General features: G+C 60.0%; 3 protein-coding genes across 6 annotated transcripts; all 3 read right to left on the reverse strand.

The window, feature by feature from the left end:
• Positions 1-761: 761 nt before the first annotated feature.
• On the reverse strand, positions 762-3,015 carry PNMT (phenylethanolamine N-methyltransferase). The gene is made up of 3 exons (XM_036342068.1): positions 2,501-3,015; positions 1,404-1,611; positions 762-1,284 (listed from the first exon to the last, which is right to left on the reverse strand). The coding sequence occupies exons 1-3, from the start codon at positions 2,778-2,780 to the stop codon at positions 843-845; spliced, it is 930 nt and encodes a 309-aa protein (XP_036197961.1). The 5' UTR covers positions 2,781-3,015; the 3' UTR covers positions 762-842.
• Positions 3,016-4,328: 1,313 nt separating this feature from the next.
• Positions 4,329-5,479, reverse strand: LOC118671672 (titin-cap). Its single transcript, XM_036340262.1, has 2 exons — positions 5,320-5,479; positions 4,329-5,152 (listed from the first exon to the last, which is right to left on the reverse strand). The coding sequence occupies exons 1-2, from the start codon at positions 5,427-5,429 to the stop codon at positions 4,759-4,761; spliced, it is 504 nt and encodes a 167-aa protein (XP_036196155.1). The 5' UTR covers positions 5,430-5,479; the 3' UTR covers positions 4,329-4,758.
• A 1,954-nt stretch (positions 5,480-7,433) lies between these two features.
• STARD3 (StAR related lipid transfer domain containing 3) lies at positions 7,434-26,776 on the reverse strand. 4 transcript variants are annotated; one of them, XM_036340258.1, is made up of 15 exons: positions 26,641-26,776; positions 16,961-17,232; positions 13,602-13,679; positions 13,149-13,226; positions 12,976-13,029; positions 12,245-12,362; positions 11,951-12,049; positions 11,672-11,727; positions 11,203-11,295; positions 10,490-10,552; positions 10,237-10,332; positions 9,869-9,948; positions 9,673-9,777; positions 8,532-8,625; positions 7,434-8,087 (listed from the first exon to the last, which is right to left on the reverse strand). In XM_036340258.1, the coding sequence occupies exons 2-15, from the start codon at positions 17,180-17,182 to the stop codon at positions 7,983-7,985; spliced, it is 1,341 nt and encodes a 446-aa protein (XP_036196151.1). In that variant the 5' UTR covers positions 17,183-17,232; positions 26,641-26,776; the 3' UTR covers positions 7,434-7,982. The 4 variants fall into 4 exon arrangements, with proteins under 4 accessions (XP_036196151.1, XP_036196152.1, XP_036196153.1 ...); XM_036340259.1 differs by lacking the exon at positions 26,641-26,776 and adding an exon at positions 26,379-26,495; XM_036340260.1 differs by lacking the exon at positions 26,641-26,776 and adding an exon at positions 26,355-26,478.
• Positions 26,777-26,843: the final 67 nt, after the last annotated feature.

Genomic DNA, 26,843 nt, shown 5'->3' on the forward strand with positions numbered 1-26,843 from the left:
CGGGCTGGAGCAGTGGTTCTCAACCTCTGGCCCTTTAAACACAGTTCCTCATGTTGTGACCCAACCATAAAATTATTTTTGTTGCTGCTTCATAACTGTAATGTTGCTACCGTTATGAATCGTAATGTAAATATCTGATATGCAGGATGGTCTTAGGCGACCCCTGTGAAAGGGTCGTTCGACCGCCAATGGGGTCGCGACCCACAGGTTGAGAACCGGTGGGCGGGAGGGAAGGAGGAAACAGTGCTGGCTGGAGGCAGCGGACAGGTGGGGTCCCTGCCTAGGTATGTGGGGGTGGGGATGGCAGGGACCAGACACAGCAACAGCAGAGCCCACGGAGCCCCAGCCCAGCTGTGGGGGAGCCGGCGGAGGGAGGTGGTGCTTGTTCTTCCTCTCACTTCCCCGGGTCTTGGTTTGTGCCTGGATTGTAACCCTGCCCCTTGCAAGTTCCTCCCGCCTCCCCTCTGGTCTGAGCCATCAGGAGTGTCACCTGCCAACAGGATAACAGGACCTGCCGCTGAGTCTGAGAACCAGTGGACTAGTAGGTGCCTGGCACACAGCAGGTGCTGACGGAGGTCCCTCGCACCTAAGCCTTCCTTAGTTTGGGGAAGATGAATGATACAGAAATCTGTGTTCATGGAAGCTTCCAGGGGGGAAAAGGCCAGGGTGGGTGCCTCCCACACCCCCGCAACACAAGAGAGAGCTCTGGGCCCTTGTTGCTTCCCAGGAGAGCCACAGACAGCACTGACACGCAATAGGACAGACATTTCTTTATTAGGTGCCGCCTCAGGTAATAGGGAAGCTGAGGGCTGAGGGCTGCTGGCACTGGGCGCACGGGGGCCTCACACCCCGACCTTCTTCTGGGCCCAGGCAAAGAAGATGCCCTTGACATCGTCTACGCCTGTTCGAAGGTAGGCAGGCATGGTGTAGGTGCGTAGGTCCCGCACCTTGTAGCCGCTACACACCAGGGCCTCCCTCACCTCCTCCTCACACAGGGGCACCACCCCTAGCCGGGCCTCCCCAGCCAGGTACCAGGACTCCTCCAGGGCCCCGATGAGGAGGAGGTGCCCCCCAGGCCTGAGCAGTGTAGTGATGTGGTCCAGGGCCCGCTGGAAGCTGGCAAGGTCAGGGCTCACCGCCTCCAGGCAGAAGGTAGAGACCAGGGCATCGGCAGGCAGGGGCGCCAGGCTCCCAGCGCCCAGGGGCTGGGGCTGGTGCACATCGACGGGGAGGACCCGCTTCACCCTCGCTCGCAGCTGGCGCTCCTTCTCCTGCCATGACTCACTGCAGGGACAGAGGGCATCGTCCGGCCCGGCTAGGACGCCCCAGGCTCAGACCTCTGTTGCCTTCCCCGCACACTCCATGGGCAGCCCCCTGCCAGACCCTCGTGCCCTAGCCCTTACCCCTTGTCCTCAATGAGGCAGACGTGCCGGCTGTACCCGCTCCAATCGAAGGCCCCAGGCTCCTCCCGCAGCCACAGCCCCAGCTCCTGGCGGTTCACCTCCAGGAAGTCTGTCATGGTGATGTCCTCGAAGTGGGCGCAGGCGCTGAGCAGCTGGTACACGGTGGGGCCTGAACCAATGTCGATGAGGGTGTGTCCAGACACCTCACCTGGATGGGGCAGAGGAAGAGGGTCCTGGTGCCTGCCTGGCCCTGCTTCTCCCTCCCTCCTCTCCTTCCCTCTGTCCCCCTCTTCCTTCTTCCTCTGTGTGTCTCTCTCTGGAAAAAGCATTGGCTGTGGGGTAGGACTAACCAGAGTCCTAAAAACATACGGCTTCGGCGTTTGGACAGGTTCAAGCCTCGGACTAAAGAGAGGGCACCGTCCTCGCCTGGCAAAGCCAGGTGCAAGTCCCAGCTTGGAGGGCAAAGCCCTCCCAGCACCATTAGAGCCAAAGGCTATTGTAAGCTTGACCTTATGGTCCGAACCTGTGGTCCCAGGTGCGAGAGGTGCAGCAAGTGCTGCCAAAACAAAGCTTGATCGAGTTCAGGTGCATGTAATTGAGTACATTCGAAACCGGGGAGAACATTGTAAGCACCCCCTTACTTTGCCGCGTGGAATCTGCTATAAAATAAAGACCGGCTTGCAGACCGCGGCTGTCTCTCCATCAGAGAGCAGCGTCCCACCCAGACCCAGCTTTCTTCTCTTGTCTGTCTGCTTTAATCCTTCACCGCCGCCTCTCGGGTTCACCCCTGACCGTGCTGGACATGGCTCAGTACCTGCCTCCCAGGGGGCACTCAGTGGGGTGCGGGCCGTTTCTCCCAGGTGTCTCTTTCTTCCCCAATCCCTGTCTCTATTTCTCCGTCCCTCCTGCTCTCTGTCCCGCACCGCCCACCTCCCCTCTCAATTCTGAGCATCCTCCCGCCCGGTGGGTCTCTCCTGTCGCCCTCTCCCTCTTCTATTTTCGCCTCTGAACTCCCTGCTCCTGGGTGCGCACTGGCTGCCCCACGCGCCCCTCGGCTGCCTGCGGGCTCCTGGTCCGGGGGGGGGGGGGGGGCGCACCTGTGGCGAAGGTCTGCGCCAGGCAGCGCAGCTTCCAGGGCCCGACGCCGTCGGCCACGCTCAGGTCCCCCCGGGGGGGCGCGTAGTTGTTCCGGAGGTAGGCGCCCGGCTCGAAGCGCTGGTAGGCCGCCGCCACCTCCGCGAGTCCCGGGTGCGAGTCCCGGGCGGCTCCCGCGGCGGGACTTGGGTCTGCCATGCTCGCCCTGCTCCTCTGCCACCGAGGCCCCCCGGTGCCCGCCGGCCGCACAGCCCCTTTATCTGCGGTTGGACCCCCGCCCATCCCTCCGCGGCCGGGGGTGCGGCGGGGCGGAGCGCGGAACCGCCCGGGGTCACGCGCGCTGCGCCCCCCTCACCCCATCCATTTCCGTTAGCGTCCCGGCCGCAGACACGGGTGGGCGGCGGCCACCGCGGGGACATGTGTCCCGCCCCCGCTCACGTTTCCTCCGCCGCCCGCCACGCTCTGCCACCTGGCCTGCTCCCGGCCCGCAGGCCGGCTTCCCGCCCCGTCACCCTGCGATCCCCACCCCGCCGGCCCCCCGCAGCCCCCGTCGCGCTCCTCCCGCCCCCACGGCCATGCACCCCTCTGCCCGGCCGCCATCCCTTCTCCCCCGTCCCCCGCTCAGCGCTCTCCATCAGGGCCCAGCCCCCCGCGGGGCGCCCCTTCCCCGGGACGCCCTGTCCAACATCCACCCCTCTCCGTGGTTAGGTTGCCCCACGCCCTCCTCCAGGCCTCCCTTTCGCACTTTCCGACCCCTCCTCCGTCCCCCGGCGCCCTCCGCCCTCCGCCCACCCCCACTGCGCACAGGACAGTCCGTCCCGGCTTCGCTGGGGGCGCCCGGGGCCCAGAGCGGAGCGCGCCCCGCCCGTGCGATGCCGGCCGCGATAGGAGCTCGAGCGGGACTAATGCACTTAGCGGAGCCACTTATCTGGGGGCGCCGGGGGCGGAAGGCTCGGGACGTTCCGGTCCCGGCGGGGCGCGGGCCCCAGGTGCGGGCGGGAGCGCGCAGGGCCCTCTCCAGGCTGCGAGGGCGCCGGGGGCGCGGCCTCGGCCTCTGGGCCCAGGGATCTGGGATCCCGCTCGTCTTGGGTGGCTGCCCCCTCTCCCTCCCCAGCCCCCGCCGGGAGTCGGGGCCAGGCTGCCAAGATGCCAAGGTGTCCCCTTAACCTCCCAACAGGAAGTGGGTGCCGCAGGCGAGCTCCAGGGTTTTCCTGGCGTGGGACCCCCGGGGGTCAGCCCAGTGCCCCTGCCCTGGGCAGGCTACCAGCCCCTGGCCTGCTCCTTGCGGGCAGCCAGATTGGAACACGAGTCACCACAACAGCTGCAGGGGGCACAGACAGGAACCTGCGCCCACCCCACCCCCAGCGCCCCACCCTGGGCTCCCAGAGAGGGAATGAGCGCCTGGCCCCAGCCGAGGATTGCTTGTCTGGATTCAGAGCTGAGGCAGGTCAGCCTCGGGGTCACTGACCCCATCCACACAGGGAGACACAGCCAAGGACAGCCCTAGTGCCAGCTCCCTCCATATTCTCCAAGAGATCAAACAAGCCCTGCCTGCCAGCTGGCCTCCTGGGCACTGCCCTGAGCCAGGGGACTGGACATGGAGGCCAGACTGCACAGCAGAGTCAGCGTACCGGAGGGGGACTGGACAGACGGCCCCCTGTTTACAGCTCTACCCGCCCCCAAACATGGGCGTATCCACTAGCTCTGCCATATTTAGCTCCCATGCAGGCCCTGTTCCCAGCAGTGAGCATGGGGTGTGTGTGTGTGTGTGTGTGTGTGTGACACCAATGGGTGGCCCCCACAACCGCAAGGAAAGACATGAAACTGGAACACGATTGAGCATTTATTGCAGCGCTAACAGAGGGTGCTGGGGGCTGCACCCGCCTCTGCCCTCTTCACATCCCCCTCCCTCTGGTCTCCAAGCCTTTCCCGGGCATTTCCCATCTCCGTACACTCTCCCTTGTCCTCTGAAGCTGGGTCGCCCCTCTCAGGCACCTCCTTCCCTCCTCAGCATCTTTTGTCCCTTCTCCTGGGCTGGGGCTGTTCAGCGGTGCTGGCCCCAGCTCTCCACACTTCGTGCCCACTGTCCTTGCTCCCCTCCCTTTGGGAACTCAGGGGAACCAGGCATCCTGGCCTCTGGCTCCCTCCTCTCCTAGCCCCCAACTTTGGGCAAACTACAAAGCATCCAAGGCCAGCAGCTCCCCTCCATGGTCCTAGCCAGGAAGGGCCCAGCCCAGTGAAGAGGGAGACACAGTCCCTCTCAGCCTCTCTGTGCGTCCTGGGACATGGAGCGGGACAGAGAGCGACGAAGGGTGCCTGGCTTGCTGACAGGCACCACAGGGGGCAACTGCTTGGTGATCTCCGCCACGTCCTGCCGCTCCGTGCACTGGCCACTCAGGGCTGTCTCCAGCGCCAGCAGCTCCCGCAGCTGGATGGGGGTGTCCTCGCGCTCCTCCTTGGCGGCGCCCACCTTGGTGGGGGTGAAGATGGGCAGTGGCAGCACCCGCTGGTAAGGCAGCAGGTACTCCTGCAGCCCTTGGCCCAGGATGCCCATGCGCATCACCAGCCAGGGGGACTGCTGCACCAGCGCCTGGCACTGGCCCTGCCGGTGGTAGGTCTCATGCCGCCGGGCATCCTCCTCATGCAGGGAGCACCTGGGGGCAGAGGGAGGGGCGCTGAGCTCCTGAGCGGTGCCTTCCACTTACGGGCTGGGCAGGGGACCCGGTGGGTGCAGGAGGGGTGACCCCACCCCGAGAAACTTTGTGCTAGGGCTTCCTAAGGCTGGGGAGGAGAGGAGGGACCCCCGCTGGCCAGCACTCACCCCTCCTCAGGCCGCGTGGACAGTGTCAGATCCTTCCATTCAGCCCAGAAGGCCTCCCGGCGCTCACAGTTCTGCTCAGACACCTGGCAGCTCAGCTCAGAAGTGGCCATGATCAGCCTCACTCCCTCTGCTCCTTCCAGGTCCTTTAAATAGCCCCTCCTCCCCTCCTCCAGGGCTATTTTCAGCCCCTCTGGTGTCAGATGCCATAAGAAGAGCCAAGACTCTGATGGGGGACACTGGGCCCAGGCTGGGGGGTGGGGTGCCTGGACTTTTGGCAGACCCCAGGTCAGAGGTCAGCTTCTGAAGAGATCAAGATACCCGGTGGGGGCAGGGGTCTTCCCTGCGACACCTCCTGGCGTCTGACACGCCTTGGACACTGAGACCACCAGGCACATGCCCAGCCTCGTGCCACCTTGGCACCTGCTCTCGGCCCCACCCCTTCCCCCTCACCAGGACAGAGGCTTGTCTGTAAACAGAGCAGGAGAGTGCAGGAACTGAGGCCCCTCTGGACTCCGTACCAGGCCATCAGGTCCCCAGCCCATTGCTCTCCTCTGCCTGGGTTTGAGGGCACATCCCCGACTATGCCCTCCACAGGGACAGTGCAACCACGTCCTCAGGTGTTGGCATGGAGAGGCCCGTTCTGGACTGTCAGCACCACCCCGGTGGCAGGGATCCTGGCAGCGCACTCCCCACCTGGAGCCTGGGCAGGAACCTTTTCCTCCCCCACGGCCAGTGGTCAGAGAAGGGGTCTCCCAAATCCAGCCAGTCAGGGTGGAGCAAGGTGTGGGAGTGGCCCCCTGCTCTATTCCCAATACCCCAAGTGGGATAAAACATGGTGAGGGGGCAAGCCAGGGGCTCCGATGAGTGGCAGTCAGCAGACCAGGCTCTAGCCCCAAATCAGCCATTAACGGGTGTGACAATGGGGCAGTCCCTGCCCCTTTCTGGGCTTCATCTCCCCTCACCTTCTGGTTACAACAGCCTGACCAGAGCTCTGGGGCCTGCCAGCTCCACTGTGTCACCTGGGCAGGGCCTGGGCCTCGGTCTCGTCACAGGGAGCAGGGTGGCAGGATGGCTGCTGGGCTGTGAGCTGGCACACAAGGTGGTGGGCGGGGGCGGGGGGGGGGGGTAGGAGAGGGAGGAGGAATGTGGACAAAGCACCGGAAGAGGCAGTGACAGGAGCCGAGATGAGGACCTGTGGGGACAGCTGGCACCACCTGGGGCAGGACTGCGTACGCTTGATGACTGAGGCACTATACCCGCGCTTGGTACTTTAATCTGATGATAGCCCTATGACATGACAGTCTCATGCTTACAAAGTAGGAAACGGAGGCCCTGACGCAGATCTGCCCAGGGTCACACACAGCCAGGACCGAGATGGGCTCCGGGCTCTACTCTAAGCAAGTTGGCTCCTTTGGGAGCCTGCAGGCAGGGAGGGAGGAGGGCAGCACCCTGGCCCTTGCCTGGGATCTGACTCTTGTGAGTGTGGCCGGGCCAAGGGGGTACGTACAGATGGAGCAGAGACCCCAGAGGTGCCTCAGTGACCAGGAAGCCCAGACCCCTCCTCCAGGCCCCTGCTGGTCATGGGACCCCAGAAACAGCCAGGGCCTGCTATGGGCCTGCTGGGTCTCTCCTACCTCCTCCCCAATCCTGGACTGGAGACCTTAACTTGACCTTCCTCACAGGAAGCCTGGCAGGGGTGGGTGGGGCATTTTTCTCTGCCCTGTCATCTGCCCAGTTGAGCCATTCAGGAAAGTGTGCGTAGGGGGGGGGGGGGGGGGAGGAGTCCAGGCACTGAGTCCCTCTGGCTCCAGGGGGTGAGAGAATGTGCCATGTGTCTGGCACGGTGGTGGCTCGCTCCTTCCCCCTCTGCAGTGCTACCCTCCCTTCCTCAAATGGCCAGCTGGAGGGCTTGCTTTTTTCTCTTTTGAGTTCATAGTTTTATTATTTTTTTAAATATATATTTTTATTGATTTCAGAGAGGAAGGGAGGAGAGAATCATTGACTGGCTGCCTCAAGCACGCCCCACACTGGGGACTGAGCTCGCAACCAGGGCATGTGCCCTGACGGGAATTGAACCGTGACCTCCTGGTTCATAGGTTGACACTCAACCGGCCTGTGAGTTCATATCTTTAATTGGCTCAAAATACAAAGGTCCCCAAGGAGGCCCTGGGCGGAGGGAGAGACCCTGGGAGAGGCAGGGGTTCACTGACAGCACCCACCATCCCCACCTGCTGCCCACTCCCCCGCAAGTACATGTGGAAAGAGGTCCCAGACCCTTTAATCGATCCCCAAACCGTGATGAGAGCTCCTGCACCGGAACCCGGTGACAAGGCCGCTCTGGCTCCATCCTGCCCAGGGCCCTGGCCCTCACCCACCAAGTCTGAGGCTCCCACTCCAGACCCTGCCCTGGGCTGGGCGGGGGCGCCATGTAAACATCAGCAGGACAGACTCCACTTGCCCCGGTGGCAGAGCCGGAGTCTAGGTGCTGACCCCACACCCTGCTCCCGGTGGCTCAGGCACAGCGAAGCCTGGCAGCCTGGGGTCAGGGGGTGCTGCTTCGTCCTCCTGAGGCCAGGTCCTCTGTGGGCAGCCCGCCGGCCCCCTCTCTGGCTCTGGAGGCTGTAGCGACCGAATCCTGGCCCGCAGGGTGGCGAGGGGCACGGTTACGCCCGGGCCCCCAGCTCTCCGATGCGCTGCCGCAGGTGAAAGGCAAATTCAAACATGGTGGCTGCGAGGCTCTGGTGGATGAGGTACCGGGGCAGGCGGCCCTAGGGAGGGGAGGGGAGGGGAGGGGAGGGGAAGGTGGGGATTAGCTCTCAGCAGGGCTCCTCCCTCAATGAGGGCACCAGCAGGGAGTGCTCTGGGCCAGAATGCAGGTGCAGCTCTGGAATGCCACCGAGGCCACCCTCGCCCCCTCACCCTTGGCAGGAAGAACATCCTGTGCCCAGGCCTTGGCACCAGCCAGCCAAACAGACCTGGGAGGGGCTAGGCTGGCAGCCAGCCACCCCTCCTCAGGGCCTCAGGAGCCAGAGGTAAGAAGCGAGAGGCACAGGCCCGCCAGCTACTGAGGGCAGCAAGATTTGGGGCCCTGTCACCAAATCTAAGAGTAAGAAAGGAGGTGGAGAGGAGGGGAGGCCCGAGCGGGGCAGGGAGCCCTGAGATCACACAGCAGAGCCCCATGGCACAGAGCTGCCTGCAGCCCAGCCCCTCACCTTGAGATCTGTGTTAAGGATCCAGATGAAGGTGCAGACTCGGGGGTTGCTAGCCGACTTGAGCACGATGAAGCCGCCAGGACCATTCTCGCCCCTGAGGGGAGAGGCACCACTGGGGACTCTGGAGCCAGGCCAGGCCCCGGACTCGCCCCCTCCATTCCTGGCCCACCTTGGACGTGGGCGGAAGAGGGAAGGGATCTGTCGGTCCAGCAACTGCTACCCTGCGGGAGCAGGGCCAGAGCAGGTGCCCAGAGCCCACGGCTTCCCACCCCCACCCCCTTGTGATGCTCCTACCGCAACTGCCAGGTCTGCACACCCAGGCACTCCCCACCCACCCAGCCCTCACCACTGTCCGGTCACCCTAGGTCAGCTCTAGCTGTGAGGGGTGGCCGGGCGGGCACTTCTCATCCCTGCCCAATTCAGGGAGCAGAGGGGTGCTGGTGGCTTCCAGGAGGAGGTACCCTCTCAGGAGATGGTCAGGGCCTGGGCTGTATTCACATCTCACCCCATTTAATCTGCCCACAGCTCCACTGAGCACGCTTAAGCCCACTCCACAGATAAGGACGTTGGCACCCCAAGAGGAAACAAGCTTGCCTGTCACCCAGCAAGTCTGGGTCGTGCTGAGACCAGAGCCCCAGTCTGATACCCAAACAACCGTGCTCTCTGTGAGCCCAGGAGGGAATGGGAAGCAGGGATCTGGGCAGAGGCCGCCTGAGGCTCTGGAGTCTAGGATTAGACAGACGGAGAGCCGCGGGACGCCTGGAACAGGCCGCGGGCACCGCGCCACTCCTCTTCCTCTGGCGGACTTCCGAGCGCTCAGGAGAAAGGCAGGGTATCGGACGGGGCGAGGACGGGGAAAGGGGACTCGAACCTCCTGCTCGGTGGCCCGGGGCAGGCCCTACCCCAGTCTGGCCCTGTAGCTACCCAGAGTGGGTGGCGTGGTCCAGTCATCACTCCCCCAGCCTCCAGCAGAGCAGCGGATCAGCCGGATTAGGGGCCGGGAGGACAAAGCCCAGTGGGACAGGGGACAGGAAAGGGACCTCAGCAGCAGAGAGTCCCCAGCTGTACACACTGTCCCGCCTGTCCTCACAGCGGCCTGGGAGGGGCTGGCTGGGATGACCCTGGGCAGGGCAAGGCTCACCTGACGTATTTGTGGGTGGGGGGCTTGGCGCAGTGGGTGGTGGCGATGCCTGAAGACAGGTATTTGTCTCTGCGCCGCTCTATGCGTCGGACGTTCACAAAGTCCCTGGGGGAGGGAGGGTTAGGTCAGGGGGTGCCACGCCCAACATGCAGGGGCAGGAGGCCTGCCTGAGAGGAGGGCCGTGGTGGCTACTCACCTAGGGGAGACCACCCCGCCCGCGGCCCCCGCGGACACGTCATAGGAAACGAGGGTGTTGTCTTCCACCCGATGCAGGATCTGCGGGTGTTGGGGGACATGAGGTGCGGCCCACCCCAGGAGACTCCAGCCCCGCCTGCTCCAGGCTCAGGTCCCTTTACCAACAGCCATTCCCTTTCCTGGGGCCTGGGCCAGGCGCCGTCCACTTTCCCAACCCTCTCCGGGAAACACTGTTGCCATCACCCCACTTCACAGAAGGGGAACCTGAGGCACAGAGCAGTTCAATGGCGTGACCCAGGGCGCCTGGGGTAGCTGGCCATGCAGGGCCCTGCCCTGCCGTGTCCTTGGCCTCTGCCCCGACCTGCTCACCTGGCAGGCGGTCACCGTCTTGTTCCACAGCACCATCCTCTCGGGCTGCAGGATCACCTCCTGGTACACCAGCTCCGCAGGGCAGGGCAGGAAGGTCTAGGCAGGGCGGGCAGAGGGCTGGGTGGTGCCAGCTGTGCTCAGGCACCCCAGCCCTTCCCTCTTGGTGGCGAGAAGTCTGCCGGCGGGTCCCTCAGCCCCCACCTGGAGTCCCAGAGGCTCAGGACCCGCCAGAACACCCAGTTCCCTCACGCACCTTCAGGATGAACGTCTTGCCATGAAAGGGAATCTCGATGGTGTACACAGTGTCCCCGTATTCCTGCGGGAGGGACAGAAGGGGGGCAGGGAGGTGGGCAGGCTGGGAGGGCATGGGGGGTGGCTCAGGAATGGGTGACAGGTAATTGAGGTTCTTAATAGCTCAGGGCAGAAAACTCCAGGAGTCTGGGGATCCTCGAGCAGCCGTTAGAAAAACAGTGGTTCTGACAATGTCCGGCAACAAGGAGAGAAAAGCTGTTGATATTAAGTCAAAAGACAGGAGCAGAGCTGAGGCCGTGACCACGAAGAACCGTGTCTCCAGGCCCATAAAGGCTGCCAGAGGCACTGGCCAGAGACAGGGACGGGGATGTTTCCCGTGTTCCAAGCTCTCCGCCATCTCTTTAGGTAATATTGTTTGATTGTTAAACAAAATACCAGACACAAGCCTGGCTTCCCCTTCAAAGCTGAGCCCAGGGAGATGAGGATGGGGGTGGGGAGGTTAGTGGGGAGGGCGGGTAGTAGGGGGGAGAGGGCTTAGAAACATCCAGTCCAGCCTGACCTCCTGGCAAGAGGCCACCCCAGCCCAGGCCCCTCTCCTGGGGCAGGGATAGGGCTCCACCTGGGTCATCCTTGGGCTTATTTCTCAGGCCTCAGAAAAGGGAGGGAAATCTCCCCACACATGTGGGCAGGGCAGGTGGGAGACAGGTTTCTTACATTATTCTTCTCGAACTTCCAGTTCTCCTCCTGGGCCAAGATCTGGTCCACCACAGCCATGGCCTCCTTCCCCTGGTGGATGTACTCCCGCTCCTGGTCGGGGATGGGAGGCAGAAGGGGTCAGCCGGGGCCTGTACCCCACTTTGCTTGTGGCTGGTTCTTTCCCTAGACCCTCCACACACCTCTCCTGGAAGCCTGACCCCGCTGGACATGGGTGTGCGCGGGTCTCCCAGGCCCTGAGGGGCTCTGGGGCCAGGAGCTGTGGCTACGGCTGCTCCCCACGGGTGCCCGGGCACGAGGCGGACCAGTGGGCCTGACAGCAATGGGGTTGACACTCAAATGGGCGCTGACTGGCATTCAAGCTGCTGAGATCTACCCTCTGCTGGGAAGCCCCTGCCCACCCGGGCGGAGCCCAGACTGGCCCTCTCTGGGGGGCCATCCAAAGGGAGGGTGGGTGGCAGCCAAACACCTGGGCGGAGAAGCTTCTCTTCCCGACAGCTTCTTCATCTGATTCATTGTCAGACCCTGCGGAGGAAAGCACAGATGACAATGGAGAGGTGGGGAGAGTGAGGGGAGGTGGCGGGGTTCAGGCACAAACGCAGGATGTGGGGGTGGACGGAGCTGTGTGGGAGAGGGTTGCTGGCTTTCCCCAGGGAGACCACACAAGGAATAGAAGGAGCAGCCCCAGCCTACCCCACTCCTCACAAAGCCCCTCCCGGAAGGCAGCTCCCCACCCACCAGCCCTCACCTGCAAAGGATTCTGGGGGTGAATAGAACTGGCCCTCGGAGAGAGCTCCGGAGAAGAGTAGGGGTCCTCGGGCGACAGCGGCCTGGGCAGCAAGGTACCCTGGGAGAGCAGACACGGCAGCCATTGTCCCACACCAGCGACAGGCCGGCGGCCTGGTCCCCCTGCCCGGGCTCACGCTTAGACTCCTGGGAGCTACTCAGGGTGGCAAGATAGCCCAGAACCAGCTCTGAGGCCTGAAACTCTCCTCTCTGGGGGCTGGCGTGACCCGCTGCCTCCCTTACCCCTGCCACTCACATCGTTCCTCCTCAGCCTCCTGGGGGAGGACCTTGAAGTCAAGGAACCAGGTCTCCAACCAGGCAAGGACAAAGGACACGATGGGGAGCAGGTAGCCGAACGCCCCTTTGGTGAGCAGCTGTGGAGAGAGGGGGCTGAGCTCCATGGCAGGGGTCACCGTATCCCAGAGCAGGGCCCTTCCTGGGACTGCCCACTCTGGCATATCCCCCACCCCTGGTACCAGCTGCTTGGGGACCCTCTGTGGCACATGCTCTGAGATGAATGAATGAATTCTACAGGATAGACTGAGGTTAGGCTGGAGGAAGAATTTCCTGTTCTTGGGCCTGTGAGGGGGCATGGGGTAAAGCCAGTGAAGATGATTCCTTGGGGCCTGGCCAGTGTGGCTCAGTGATTGAGCATTGACCCATGTACCAAGAGGTCACCGGTTCGATTCCTGGTCAGGGCACATGCCCAGGCTGTGGGCTTGATCACCAGTAGGGGACGTGCAGGAGGTAGCTGATTGATGTTTCTCACTCATCAATTTTTCTATCTCTTTATTTCTCTCCCTTCCTCTCTCTCTAAAATCAATAAATATATATTTTTAAAATAGACAATTTCTTGGAATATCAAAGGAAAGGTTACCCCCTCTCCCCAACTCAGATACCCAAAATCAGAGAAATGGCCCCTTCTTAGGAGAAGCCCATCCCTCAGGCCAGATGCCCACCAGACCAGCCGGACCCTGAGCCACTTACCTCAGAGAGGATGACCTTGACAATGAGGAAGGCACTGGACACCAGCGTGGTGACCTGTCCAGGGGAAGGGAGGAAGAAAGAGAGAAAACAGAGGCTGGGGGTGAGCCTCCTCCACCTGCTCCCCCGCACCAGCCCCACCAGGGCCCAGAGCTGCCGGGAAAGTGGCATCTTACCGCAATCACCCACCAGTGCCGGAGCCGCAGCACCGCGTAGCCCAGCAGCAGTCCGGAGAAGCGGAAGAAGGCCAGGACCTGGGGGTGGGGGGTGGGGAAGCCATCAACAGGCAAGCCAGTGCCCCTACCCCTGCTGAAGGCTCCTCTCCCTCCAGCCCAGCACCCCAGGCTCCCTCCACATGGGGGTGCACACCTTGGGAGAGAACAGCTGAGCCAGTGCTTCTTAGGGGACAACTTGGATGTGATCTTCTTGGACCCGAGTCTTGGCTGCCCCTCCCCCCCACGGGGGCTCTGAAGGTGGGGACTCACTTAGGAACCCTTTTAAAGACTGAGGACTCCCTGAGGGTGGGAGCCAAGTCTCCCTGCTCAGGACAGAATGTGCCGCAGTAAGAAGAGTCTAGCCAGAGTCCTGTCCCTCCTCCCTCTCTGCTCCCAGGGTCTCAGGTCACTCACAAAGATGTCAAAGAAGGAAGTTTTAAAGTTGTAGTGGATGATCTCCTGCTCCAGGTTCTTCCGAATACCTGTGTTGGTCTGGAAGAGGAAGATATGAACAGCTCTACAGGCAGAACCCAGTCCCGGGGCTGCCCCTCCCCTCCCAGAATGGGGAGGAGAGAGAGGAAGGGTGGAACCTGCAAGGGAGGCTGTAGACACTAAGCCACCACCCCTGGGGGTCCCCAAAGCACCAAGGGAGCTCAGCCAGAGGCCTGGGACCCCAGCACTAGTACCCTCCCTCTAAGGATCCAGGCAGCCCAGGTAAGCAGGGCTCAAGCAATGGTGAACGTGGGCACACCACCCGGCAGGGGTACCTGTGGAGGCCTGGGGCCGTGCAAGGGAGGCCCTGGGCCCTATGCTGGTAGGTGGACTGGCCGGCAGGTAGGACTGCTTAGAGCCTGCCGCACATAATTTCATCTCCCTCCCACCACTTCGCTGCTCCATCTTCCCAGTCAGCCATCCATCTGGGGTGATGGGGGCGGGGGGTGGGCAGTGGTGTCAGACGGAGCCCCAGGTGGCAAATCAATTGATTAGGTTTGTGCTTAATGAGCAAAATCCATCACGCTGCTGGAGAGGACGGCGTGGAGAGAGCAGACTTGTCCTCGCCCCTGTCCCTGCCCCAGCCACCCACACACTTTCAAGGGGAGCCTGAGACCTTGGCTAGGGAGAGGAGGGGCCTGGACAGACGCCGGAGCCAGGCTGCAGCCTGAGGAGGAAGGCCCCCACCACCGAAACCGGGGCTTCTAATCTCTGGCAGGTGGTCTGAGTTTGGGGGCGGGAGGCTGGTTAAAGATACAGATGTTCAGACCACTGAGTCTGAATCTTAGGGTGAGCGGAACATCTGGAATCTTTATAAGCTTCCTGGTGACTCTGGTGCTGAGACAGGGAGCCAGCAGTCTGGACAGCCCCCCCTCCCCCACTGATGTTAGAAACCCCCCCACCCCGCATACCACGTGCCTCTACCTCAAGACCACCCTGATCTCTGTGGAGTCCAACACCCCCGTGCCTGGCATGACACCCCTCCCCACCCAGGCCCTGCCCTCCTCTTTCTCCGCATCTGCTCCCTCTGTAGTGCACTAGGCTTAAAGCAAACTTAAAGTAGCAGGGGGGAAATTTTAGACTTAGCAAAGGTTGAGGTGACCTGTTCCGAGTTCTGAGAATTGACAAGACCAAGGATATGGCTAAGGGTGGGTGGCCATGCATGGCCCTGGAAGTTCCTGGTCAGCACACCTGTGCGTGAGAACCCTGAATAGAGTATTGTAAAAGGATGTCTGTGGCTTGTAGAGCACTGTAACAGTTATGATGGATATTTGTGGTTTGTGCAAATAAAAGCTTGCTTGACCCCAAGGCTGCTGCTGCTGTTCGGGCTCGCTCCCTGCGTGGAGAGGTCCGAGGCAGTCACTGGCCAGTTTCAATAAATCCTCGCTTGCTGTTTTAGACCTAATTGGAGTTGGTGGTCTTATTCTCGCGAACACGGGTCCACAACGGCTCTTGGGCTCCACAGCCCCTCTCACCCCTAACAGTTGCTATCCCTCAAGCTCTGTCCTCCACCTTCTCTCTCTCTCTTTTTAAAATATATTTTTATTGATTTCAGAGAGGAAGGGAGAAGGAGAAAGAGATAGAAACAGCAATGATGAGAGAGAATCATTGATCGGTTGCCTCCTGCACGCCCCACACTGGGGATAAGCCCACAACCTGGGCCTGTTTCGGACCGGGAATCGGACCATGACCTCCTGGTTCATAGGTCGACACTCAGCCACTGAGCCACCCCGGCTGGGCAGCCACCTTTCTCTTTACAGAGAACTCCCTCTGCCAGGGCGCCTGCCTGCACCCACTGCGTCTGGACTCAGGAGGGCCGAGTCCCAGTGCCGGAGTGCCAGTCTCTGGCAGCAAGACCGTCTGACCCTGCTGGGTCCTTGCAGCCACTGGGCCACACACAGTCTGCTAGGAAACGAAAAAGACACACGTGCCAAAATATGAAAATAAAACTACAAAATTGAAAATTAATAAAACTTGAAGTGTCTCCCAGGTGAAACATTTTGTTAACTCCACTAACTGCTAAACCCAGCATCCTAAAAGTTTTCATTACATTTGAACACAACTGGGAGGGTAGGTTTCCTCGCTTTGCAGGAATTCCCACACAGGCCTAATGGCCGCCGCGCTATTACCGCCCATACAGCCAGAGACTGTCAGGAGTAAAATCACCAGGATCCGTTCCCCTCCTTCCTGGCGAGAACAGGGTGTGGTGAAGCGCGGTGCTTGCTCTGATGTGGGCTGGGACCTTCGAAAGCTCCAAGACCCTGGGAGCTCTCTGACCTGCCCTGACCTTGCGGGCCTCAGCTTTTCACCAGGAAGATGGCCCCACGGTCCGCGTGGCTGTGGCTCTATCAGGACAAAGGTGCCAGCGCATCTCTGTGCGCAAAGGACGGTCCCCTCCGAGCCCTGGCTGCCCTCCAGCTCCACGTGCCCGGAGTCAAACTCACCCTCTTCACCCTCCAACCAGCCCCTCCTCCAAACTCCTCGCTGCTACAACACAGTCCGCCCTTTCCTGTCGCCCGAGCTTGAGACCCGGAGGAAGGGCATCTGCCGCCCAGACCCCTCACTTTACGAGACACGAGGGGCGGCTCAGAGAGGCTGCGTCCCTGGCCGAGGCCACAGTTAACGGGGAGGAGGAGCTGGGACAAGACCGAGCCCGGGAGGCCCTGCTCCCACCGCTCCTGCCTCTGCGTCAGGTGCTGCTCTGCCCTGCCAGCGCCTCGAGATCAGGCCCCACCGCCAGCCGGCCACGCAGCGCCAGGGGCGGGGTGTGGGCCCTACCCTGAGAGGCAGCTTTGTCTCCAGGCTGCTGGTAGCATCTCAGCCAACCCTCAGAGGCCAAACTGGAGGATACTGGGGTGTCCAAACTGGGGAGGGAGCGCTGGGAGTCACTGAGCCTGGGAGCTTTCACTGGTTTGCTCCCCACTGTACCCTCTGCTTTTAACACAGTGCCTGGAACACAGTAATGGCTCAGGAAATGTTTGCTGAATGAATGAATGAAGCCAGGAAGCAATGGAGGGCAGAGAGAAGGCAGGTTTCAATGTTGGGGTCTCTCCTTCTTTGTAGAAATCGGGAGGTTCAAATCCGTCCTCCACGCTTGCTGAGGGACCTGAGACAATGACTCCACCCCTCTGAACCCCAATTTCCTCTCTGGAAGGTGAGAACAGCTGTTCTTCCCAGTCTTCACTTTACCTGGACATCAACCCTCCCATACGGCAGGCGGAGGACCGAGGCCCAGGTGCCCCCCAAGCACAGCTTGCGCCTCCAGCCTCCAGCCCACTCACGTTCAGCTCGATGATCCAGAGCAGGGAGATGAAGAGCAGGTCGAAGGTGACAAAGAGACAGAAGGTGCGGCGGACATCGGAGATGGCCTGGCGCTTCTCAGGAGGTGGCAGGAGGAAGTGCGAGGAGAGGCTCTGCTTGTGGGACAGCGAGGAGCTGAGGGAGGCCACGGCTGGCAGGCTGCGCTCCAAGTCACAGGACAAATCCCTGGGCAGTTTGTTCATCCTGGTGGGCCCCCGCCTCCAGGCAGGGAGGGTGGGTCTCAGCGGCAGAGCTGCGGGAAGAGGGCAAGCCAAGCCTCTTAGGGTCCTGGGGGTCCCGTTAAGCTCCTTCATCCTTCACACACAGCCCCAGGCACCCCTCACTCCCCCAACCTCTGACACACACACCCTCCCACCCCCAGGCCAGTTCCCTCTCCGCCCAAACCCCTCCCAGCAGCTGGGCTTTCAGGTTTGATCACCCCTCTCACTGTCTCTTCCTTCCTCCCACCCCCTGCAAAGCCCAGAGGGGGGGCAGCAGGTTCACCCTCGAGGCCTCTGGGGTCCTCCCTGGTGTCTGGGGATGTAGCCAGCTCCAGCCCAGCCTGAGGTTCAGCCTCTGGTGTCAACAGCCGCCCCTCCGGCCTGCCCCACCCCCACCCCCAGGAGAAGAGGGCCCCAAGCTCTGTTCTTTGTTTTCCAAGCACAAAGCCACATTCCCTCCCAGTAGCCAGCCCTACCCTCCCACTCCCTAACCCGTGGCCACTGGGAGGGACTTCCTGGAGCAGAGTCTCCCAGGGCTCTGGGGTGTGGAGGGAGGACATCGCTGTCCCTTCTGCTCCACCCACCATCCCCACCTGAGGCCCCACCACTGTGTCTCTCAACTGGTCATTACAACTTGCTCCTAATGGGCGTCTCCAGGCTGCCTCTCTCACCTGGCAACAACCCCTTCTCCACACAGCAGCCAGAGAAAGCCTTCAAATCATCCATCAGACCCTGCCATTCCCAGCCTGCGGCCCTCCAACAGTGGGGCTCCCACCGGCCCCAGGGTAACAGCACCCTGCTCACGGGCCCCTGCAGTCCAGGCCCCGCGGGTGAGATTCTGCCATGCTCCTCTCAGAAGTCCTCCCCGTCTCACCGCTGCCACCCTGGCCTTCTTCAGGTCCCTTCACCGGGGTCTACAGCGGCCTTGGGCCTCGCTCTCCCCGCTGCTGTGTGGGACGTCCTTCCCAGCCCTTCCCACTGTCAAGTCGAAAGCCCTCTCCCCGTCACAGTATCAAGTATGTAAGTCCTCAGTGGACTCATCACCACCCGAAACGTCTTCTTTATTGTTCTGCAAACCCCATGGGTGCAGGGCCTTTCCCCGACGTGGACACTGCGGTCTCCTAGAGCCCAGCGCAATGCCTGGCACCTAGTAGGAGCTTAGTGATTGACTACTGCATAAGTGGGTGACCCAGAGGGGCCCCTGGCCCTCAGCAACGTGCTACGCAGCAGAGAGGACCAGGGCAAACCCTAGAGAAGAAGAGCCAGCCACTAGCCAAGAGCTCCACTGCCCGTAGAACACTGTGGCCCTGGCCATGCCCACCCCGGGCAGGAAGGAGGCTCTTCCTAGTCTACAGATAAGACCGCCCAGCTCAGAGAGGTGGATGGACGTACCCTCCCTTCACTGCCTGCACAACTAGGCGGCTGACATTCTTATGAACTCCAGAGACAGAAGGGGCCCCAGGCACTCCCTCCCCGGGGCATCCCCATGCAGCCCCCAGGCCTAAGATCTCTGCTCCCAATGTGCTGCAAGGGACCTCAGAGGCCCGGCTCCTGGGTGGGGGAAGAAAAGGCTCCGTCTAGACTCTAGAGCCAGAGAGGCGCTGACTCAGCGAGTGGGGCCTGAGCTTCTAGGACAGCGGTTCTCAACCTTCCTAATGCCGCGACCCTTTAATACAGTTCCTCATGTTGTGGTGACCCCCAATTTCATTGTTACAAATTGAACATAATTAAAGCATAGTGATTAATCACAAAAACAATATATAATTATATATGTTTTTTCCGATGGTCTTAGGCGACCCCTTTGAAGGGGTCGCGACCAACAGGTTGAGAACCGCTGTTCTAGGACTTGCTCAGTCTCCCAGAGTCTTCTCACTGGGCAGCACCAGGGGGCAGATTTGGGGGCCAGTGGAAGGGGAGCCCTGGATGTTTGTCTCTGGCCTGGGAAGGCAAGAGCTCAGCAGCCTTCCTCCTGATTTGCTGTTTCCTCTAAACATTTGTTGGATTTACTACCTGCCAGTCCCCTCAATCTACGGGGTCGAAAACAAGCCCCCAGCTTGTGGCCGGCAGGAGGTTCTGAGCAAGCCAGCTCACCCATCCCGGCCTCTTGCACAAGCCCCGATGATGGCTCCCAGCAGAGGCACCAGCCCAAGGCCGCCCCCCAATACCACACTCTTGGGGTCCCCATAACAAGCTCCTCTGGAGGGTACTGAAGGAAAGCTGAGCGCAGCTCTGGAAGGAGACAGAGGAGGGATGTGACAGGCCGCTGGCAGGGGACCCACAGCATCTATCAGCAGGCCCTGGTGCCAGACGGCACGCTCAGTGCATCCCTCACCGTGGCAGGGCCGCAGCTCCAGGCGGTGACATTTCCTTGTCTCTAATAGCCCTCCCGTCTCCTGTCAGACCGGGCTCCATCTCGCCCCTTCCCTGTCTATCTCTGCTTTCTAAGTGTCTTTGTGCCCCCTCTCCGTGCCCATATGCTGTCGCCCCCCCCCCCCCCCCCGTCTTCCTCCCATCTCTCTCCCATCTATGAGTCTTTCTCTCCTCCCCTTCTCTAGTTTTCTTCTGTTTCTCTCCTTGTCTTCTCTATCTGCCTGCACCTTGCCTGTCTCTCCCTCCTCCCTGTCTCACTTCAGAGCACTATGGCTTCCCCGCTCTCAGGCTGCTCCTGTGTCTGTCTGTCTGTCTTTTCCCCTGGCTTTCTCCCTCCTTCCCTCCCTGGGGACAGGACTTGGGTGGCAGCAGCTTGGGTGTGAGAAGCGCTCAGAGTGGCAACAGCACTGACACACACATCCAGACATCCCCGATGAAGCAAGAGACACAGATGAGGGCTGGGAGCAGAGGTGTTGGGGAGCCTGGAGCTGCAGACGCAAGGGTGTGCGGAAGCCAAACACGAGGGGTCTGAAGCAAGGGTGGGGGCGGCTGCCCAGAGTCGGAGGGAGAGTTTCTATTATCTCCCTCCCCCGCGAAAGCAGCTCAGAGTCCAAGTAAGTGAGAGCTTGTAACAGAACGGGCTCTGGTCAGGATAAGGCCCCAGTCCCAGTCTGGGGCAGCCACTAATCCCGGGTGACTGCGGGCAAGTCCTTCTCACCAAGGAAAAAGGTCCGTAGTTTTCTTAAAACCTCCCTTCTTTTAAGCAAGAGAAACTAAAATAAGTAAGTAAATCCCTACTTGGAACCTTCCTATATAAAACATAAAAAGAGGACTGTTATGGGTCCCGCCCCAGAAGGTGGCCACAGAGAGCCTTCCCGGTCAGACTTTCTACAAACTCTGGGGTCACCCCTGAGGCACCGCCTTGGCACACTCACTCAGATGATGTCAAAAGGCCTTTGGCTCCCTCAGACCACCTGTCAGCCTGAGAGGTGAGAACCACCTTGGCCTGGACCTGCCCTTCACAGTCCCCAAAGCACTTGTGCTCTGGCCCCGGGGCCCTGGAGGGTGGGAGGTGGCAGGGCCAGCAGAACAGGTAGGCTTGGCCTCCCGGCCACCAGGCCCACCTCCTGATGGGGGGAAGGCAGGCACGAGTGCTGTGAGGCTGGAGCCAGCAGGGCTGCCACCCAGGCCCCTGGGAGCAGCACCTCCCTCCCAACCCCACCGCCTGCTGTCACCGGCCCCTCCCAATCGCCTTCCGAGGTGCCAGGAGCGGAACAGCACGTGTGGCGCGAAGGAGTCCGCCTGAGTTGGCTGCAGGCTTGACATTCATCCTGTGTTTGCAGAAGCTGAGCTGCTAAGGCTTAGGGAGAAGTGGGAAGGAGGGAGGGAGGAAACTGGGGGTTTTATCACCCTAGGTTGGAAGGGAAAGAGGGGTGGGTGGGGAGGAAGAGGCAAATCAGGTCTCTGAGCAAGGTGTAAAGCTAAGCCCTCACCCCACCTCACCCCAACCCCCCAGGAACCATTAGCACTGCCAGGGCAGCGGGAGCCTTGGGTGGGGTCCAGGACTCCCCGCAGACAACAGCAGGCAGCTGATATGACCTGGACTCTGAAATCCGGGTTCAAATCTCAGTCCGCCCTGAACTAGCTGTGTGATCTGGGCCAAATATCACCTCTCTGAGGTTTGGTTTCTTCAGCTGCATTAAACAAAGGCAACAATAAAATACAGTAAGTCGTCCTCACTTATCCCCGAAAGGTTCTGTGACTTTAAGGGAAACTGCATAACGAGACTACTTTTACCGCAGGCTAATTGATATAAACAAGAGTTAAGTTCCTACGGCAGCATTGTGTGCGCTATAATGAAAGGATGTTGGGCCAAACAACGTTTATTTGAGGACCTGCTGTACTTGAATGCCACAGAACTGTGCACTTAAAAATGGTTCAAATGGTAAGTATATACTTTACCACAATAAAAAGGCAACAACTGCCACCTCCTAGGGCTGACAGCTATAAGGCAGGTGCTCTGAGATGGAACACATAGCGGGCAAAGCCCTTCAGGTGTGTGTGCGCGGGCGGGTGGGTGGGGTACTGCACTACAGCGAAGTGTAATAAAATCACCCCAAAAGGCCTTCGTTAAAACCTGAGCTCTCCACGGCACTTGTCGCCCCAGACCTATGTGCTCAGCGGTCCGTGTTTAGGCCTGTCTTCTCCCACTGGAATGCAAACTTCATGACAGCAGGGTCTCCCAGGGCTCTGCCTACGGCTGCGTGATGGTCCTGGGCTCATAGCAGATACTGAGGAAATGTGTTGAAGGACTATTTACAGGCTTCCCTCCAGGAGCACATGCGCACATTCATACCCTGCCAAGTCCAGACCACCTCCCCGGAGCTGGGTTCCACCCTCTGCTGGTGTCCCGCCCAGTCGGGGCCCAGACACCGCCTCCACTAGCTGGCAAGGGGAACTGGGCTCCTGGATCCCCCTCAGGCAGGGTGGCTGCTCCCCTCTCCTTCCCTGAGCCTGGACTTGCAAGGAGAGGTGAGTTAAATTCCTTGGAGAGCAAAGGTCAAGGAGGAAGGACTGAGCAAGACCCCAGCATTACACCCTCTCTTGCTTTGGGGGGTAACAGCGCTACCCCAATAGTCTCCTGACCACTAACTGCTCCCAGGACCCCGCATGGCTGGCTGGTCTTCCTTCTGTGCCTCTACTCCCCTGTCCTCTCACTCTGGGCTGATCTCCTCCCAATGGAGAAAAATTCTGATGAGAACAGTTCAAATGTCACCTTCTAGGCCAGTGGTTCTCAACCTTCTGGTCCTTTAAATACAGTTCCTCATGTTGTGACCCAACCATAAAATTATTTTCGTTGCTACTTCATAACTGTCATGCTGCTACTGTTATGAATCGTAATGTAAATATCTGATATGCAGGATGGTCTTAGGCGACCCCTGTGAAAGGGTCGTTCGACCGCCAAAGGGGTCGCGACCCACAGGTTGAGAAACGCTGTTCCAGGCAAAGCTGTCCCTCCCCCCCAGGCTTCCCCAACTCCAGATCTCGGGACTCTGGCTCAGCATTCCCCTTACACACAGCCATCTCTCCTGGAGCCCGCGAGGCCCAGGCCACACCGTCCGGCCATGGTACATGCCCAGTAAGTTCACTGCTCTGTGGATCCGCAATGCCCACCCTGTAACAGGGGAAAGGGCATGAGTCAAAAACCCCAGGCCGTCTTTTACTAGGCTGGCCCTTAACCACATCTCTCTCTGAACCTCAGTCTCCTCATCTAAACAACGGGGACAGGACAATGTAGTGCCCACATCACAGAGCTTTTAAAAGGGATTAGAAATAACACATGCAAAGTGCCGGTGCCTCATTAACAGCAGCTATTACTACCATTAGGGGCCGTGGGTACAGGGCTAGAGGTGGGGCACTGGGCCAGGCATGTGCAGGCAGGCCCAGCACACGGCACTGCTGCCCAAACGGAGGGCTCCATCGGTACCGCTGGGTCGGAGGATGGGCTCTGGCTCAGGGAGCTGACCCAGGACGGCACAGATTAGGCTCTCCTGTAAGTCCAGGCTCGATGGCCCATGCCCTCAGCCTCGGGACAGTTGGCTGACTGGCCCCTACTCTGCCCCACCCACCGAGGGTTTGGGAAGTTTCCTGGACAAGCAGGAGTTCAAAGAGAGGACATGGCGGCAGTGACAAATGAGACTGCAAAGCCGAGGCCAGAGCCCCGTTTCTCCCTTCCTTCTGGGGAAGTGGACAGGGAAGACTCAAACCAAAACAGAAACTACAGTCATCACTGTCCCTTCCCCTCCCCAGCCCGGAGGTTCTGACGGAACAGTTTACTGGAAAACCCTAACAAACGGAGATCCACTCAGCCTCCTGCCCCCTCCACTGGCATGCCAGGCCCTGGTAAATGTCAGGATGCCCCCAGCTCCGTGATTCTATGACCCTGGCCTACTCGAGGGCTGGTGAGTCAGGCCCTACCCCAAACCCTTATTTCTGTTGGATAAAACCTGGGGCTAATGAGATCAAGTCCTCGAGGTCAGTCTGGAAAGGGCCAGTCATCTTCCGGGAAAGATCTCAGTCCCCGTCAGCCCACTCAAGGGAAGGTCCCCTGCAGGGGTGGGGGTGGTGCCACTCAGACTCCTCCCAGAACCAGCCCTGATGAGACAGAAGCCAGGATCAGTCACTTCCCAGCCAGAAAAGGTTCACGATGGGGATACACAATTGATCAGATGTGATGGCCTCCCTGTCCCTGTCCCTTGTCCCGATAATGTGGCTGCTATTTGGGGGGCTAGGACTCTGAGAACACAACTACGGACCCGTAGTTAGGAGGTAGTTCTTAAGTCCTTCATGAGTGACCTTACCCTTACCTGCCATGTCTCAACTTGCTCATCTATAAAATGGAGCCAACAATCTCTGCCACGCGACAGAACAAGTATGAGCTGTCAAGTGTACAGGATTTTTGTCTTACCTGCAAAAGCCTAAGGGTGAGAGAGCCCAAATTAATGCAGCTCACACACGCTAGAGCCTACAGTGTGCCAGACGTGGCTGGTCCCTGGGGACACTCAGCAGCTCCTGGTCTGGTAAGGGAGGCTGACAGACAAACAATAAACAGTGCGACGCTGTGATCAGCGCTTTTAGGGAAGAAGGAGCAAAAAAGGGACTGTGGGCTCCAGAAAGAGGAGCATCTGACCCAGGCTCGCGATGCATGAGGTTGGGAAAGCCACAGGGAGCAGCAGCCATCTGACCTAGGCCTTGAAGCATCTATGCATCTATTCCTGGAGGCAAGGAGGATGAGCATTCCAGGCAAGCAAAACAACCTGAGCAAAGGCCCAGCCTCTGGTCTAAAGCACAGACCCTGCCCACAGGCTGAGCCTACCCCGGGGGGCTTGCCCCCAGATACCTGGTACTAGGCCTCTGGACCACCCCAGGACAAGGCGCCTGCAGGCTCCTAACCCAAGGGGCTCTTCCTCGCTTGGCCAATCCAGGAAAGGAATCCCCAGTCTCAGCAGGCGATGCCTCTGCCCTTCTGCCCCGCTCAGCATCCTCTCCCCCACAAGAACTCAGTGTAGAGGACCCAGCTCTCCATTCTCTGAGCACAGCAGAGTTCCCACCACCACCCCCTCCCCCACCACCCCTCATTAATTGTCAAAACCATCCTTGGCCTTTCTCTGCCTTGGGTTCCCAGAGCTCTGTGCACATTTCTCTAGAACTCCTGCTTGCCATGTAACATCCATTTCCAAGTTCATTGATTGAGCAGACAGACATCAAGTCTGGGTCTTTTTCACTCTGAAATCCTCACTCGATAAATCCAGCTCCTGCCCCCAATGCCCTCCACCACAGTATTTAACTTCTTGGCTTTTGGGCTCTGGGACAGAGTAAGTAAGCCACACCAACTGCCCTCAAGCAGCTTATGAAATTAAAAGTCATAACCACTGCTCTATATTGTTTTTACATAAACACTAATAGATAACATCTATTGAGCACTCGTAGGCTCACTGTTTTAAACCCTATACACACATTATTTCATTTAACCCTCCCAATCATTCTGTGAGGCACATTACTATCTCCATTTCACAGATGAGAAAACTGAGGCACTCGCTTCATCAAGGTCACAAAACAGTATCAGGACCCAGGAAGCCTGATTCAGGAGTTTGCATTCTCAACCACTATGCTATTATGGACAGGGCGCTGCAGGGACATAGAGCAGGAGTATCTAGTCTTAGGGGCTGAGGGAAGGGTGACCCAGGGGCGGAGCTACCTGAGCAGAGCACTCTGACAGACAAGGTAGCCTGGCAGATAAGAGAAGAGGCTTTCTATGTAGAGGGTCTGGTGTCTGCAAAAACAAAGAAACAGGAAATAGCAAGGTATGGGCAAGTGCAGCCGCAGTGCCATGTTACTGGACCTTAGGGTGCCCACAGGAGACTCCGATCAGAGAGGCCTGCAAACTACGCTGGGAACTCAGCCTTTCCCACAGGTGATGGGAAGCCAGCAAAGGGTGGTAAGCAAGGTGGTGACACTGTGAGACTTGTGTTTTAAAGGGGTCACAAGAGTTACAGTTTGGAGAGTCGGTGCAGGCAGCCAGGATTGGAAGTTGCTGGGAAGCCACTGCAATCATCTGGTGAGAAACACACCAGCAAAAGTGGTAACAGAAAAAGAAGGAAGTTCGCTGGGCTAGGTCTCCTCTTAGATGTGGGAACTGCTAAGATGTTGCCCAAGTTTTTCCCGCTAGGATGGGGTGTGGCAGAGGAAGAATGAGTCTGCAGGGGAAAAGGCCCTTCAAGTGCAATCGCGGTGCGCTCCAGCTGAAGTGCAGAAAGCGGGGTGGCCAAGTCTGGGGCTGCAGGGAGGGCTGCCCTTAAGTTGCAGGTCTGGGCGCGTCGCGGGTAGGTAAGTGGTGTAACCCCGAAGCCCTGGGAGTACATGAGACCGTCCAGACTCGGTGACGGAGTGAGGGGCTGGAGCAGAGAATGGGAGCCGGCACTGCACTGTCAGAGCAGCAGGAAGAAAGCAAGGAGCTGCTGCGGGGAGGAACCCCCACAACGGGAGGAGGGCAGGTGTCAATGATGCAGTTAGGAATGAGTGTTCCTGTGGTTATGAACCTCTAAGAACTCGAGAAAGACATTTAAAGGGCCCTTCTTTTGTCAATCTGAAAGTCACTGCAAAGGAAGTTGAGAGAGGCCGGATGTCAGGCAGGCGCAGACCTACCGGAACGCGTAGACCTTTTCCTCCTTAGGAAACTCTGACCCCTCCCCATATCCAACTCCTGCCCTGAATACCCAGATACCGTTCCCCTCGCCTCTTCCCTCACAGTCTCCGGAGGGGTCTGGAGGGCGCCCCGGGCCGCCTTCTCCAGGCCCTCTCGAGTGGGCGGGCCGAGGAGGGCCAGAAACGCCGACCCCGCGATGGACGGAGGGAAGCCGAGCAGAGGAAGGGGGCGGAACCTGGGACGCGGGGGGGTGTGGGCAGGGTCGGACGGAACCAAGAACGGACGCCGGGCAAGAAGGCGGGATCCTCTAGCAAGACACAACCCGGCGGCACTACCCAGCCCCAGGGACCTCTGCTGGACCCACCTGCTGCATGTCAGCCACCGGCCCGGCTCTTCGGCCCCAGCCGAGTCAGCACCACGGCCCCGGCGGCGCCTCCGAGCGGAAGGGGATCTCGCGACGGCACCACTTCCGCCGCTGAGTCCGCCCGGGAGAGCGAACGGGGGCGTGCGCGGCTGAAGCCCCGCCCCCTAGTCCTCCAGCCCCAGCCCCAGGGGCCGGAAGTGGGG

This window comes from Myotis myotis, unplaced genomic scaffold (genome assembly GCF_014108235.1).
Source record: "Myotis myotis isolate mMyoMyo1 unplaced genomic scaffold, mMyoMyo1.p scaffold_m19_p_17, whole genome shotgun sequence".
Classification (NCBI taxonomy): Eukaryota; Metazoa; Chordata; class Mammalia; order Chiroptera; family Vespertilionidae; genus Myotis; species Myotis myotis.

What these genes read in the sequence shown, in the direction of transcription:
- LOC118671672 (XM_036340262.1), bottom strand. Translation starts at nt 5,429, where the DNA reads ATGGCCACTTCTGAGCTGAGCTGCCAGGTGTCTGAGCAGAACTGTGAG. An exon ending in TCCACGCGGCCTGAGGAGGG is followed by an intron (nt 5,153 to 5,319) that starts GTGAGTGCTGGC and finishes CTCTGCCCCCAG; the next exon opens with GTGCTCCCTGCATGAGGAGG.
- PNMT (XM_036342068.1), bottom strand. Translation starts at nt 2,780, where the DNA reads ATGGGCGGGGGTCCAACCGCAGATAAAGGGGCTGTGCGGCCGGCGGGC. An exon ending in GGCGCAGACCTTCGCCACAG is followed by an intron (nt 1,612 to 2,500) that starts GTGCGCCCCCCC and finishes TGCCCCATCCAG; the next exon opens with GTGAGGTGTCTGGACACACC. An exon ending in TGCCTCATTGAGGACAAGGG is followed by an intron (nt 1,285 to 1,403) that starts GTAAGGGCTAGG and finishes CTGTCCCTGCAG; the next exon opens with TGAGTCATGGCAGGAGAAGG.
- STARD3 (XM_036340261.1), bottom strand. Translation starts at nt 26,324, where the DNA reads ATGGGGAGGGGTCAGAGTTTCCTAAGGAGGAAAAGGTCTACGCGTTCC. An exon ending in CTTCCTTCTTTGACATCTTT is followed by an intron (nt 13,227 to 13,601) that starts GTGAGTGACCTG and finishes CCCCACCCCCAG; the next exon opens with GTCCTGGCCTTCTTCCGCTT. An exon ending in GGCACTGGTGGGTGATTGCG is followed by an intron (nt 13,030 to 13,148) that starts GTAAGATGCCAC and finishes TCCCCTGGACAG; the next exon opens with GTCACCACGCTGGTGTCCAG.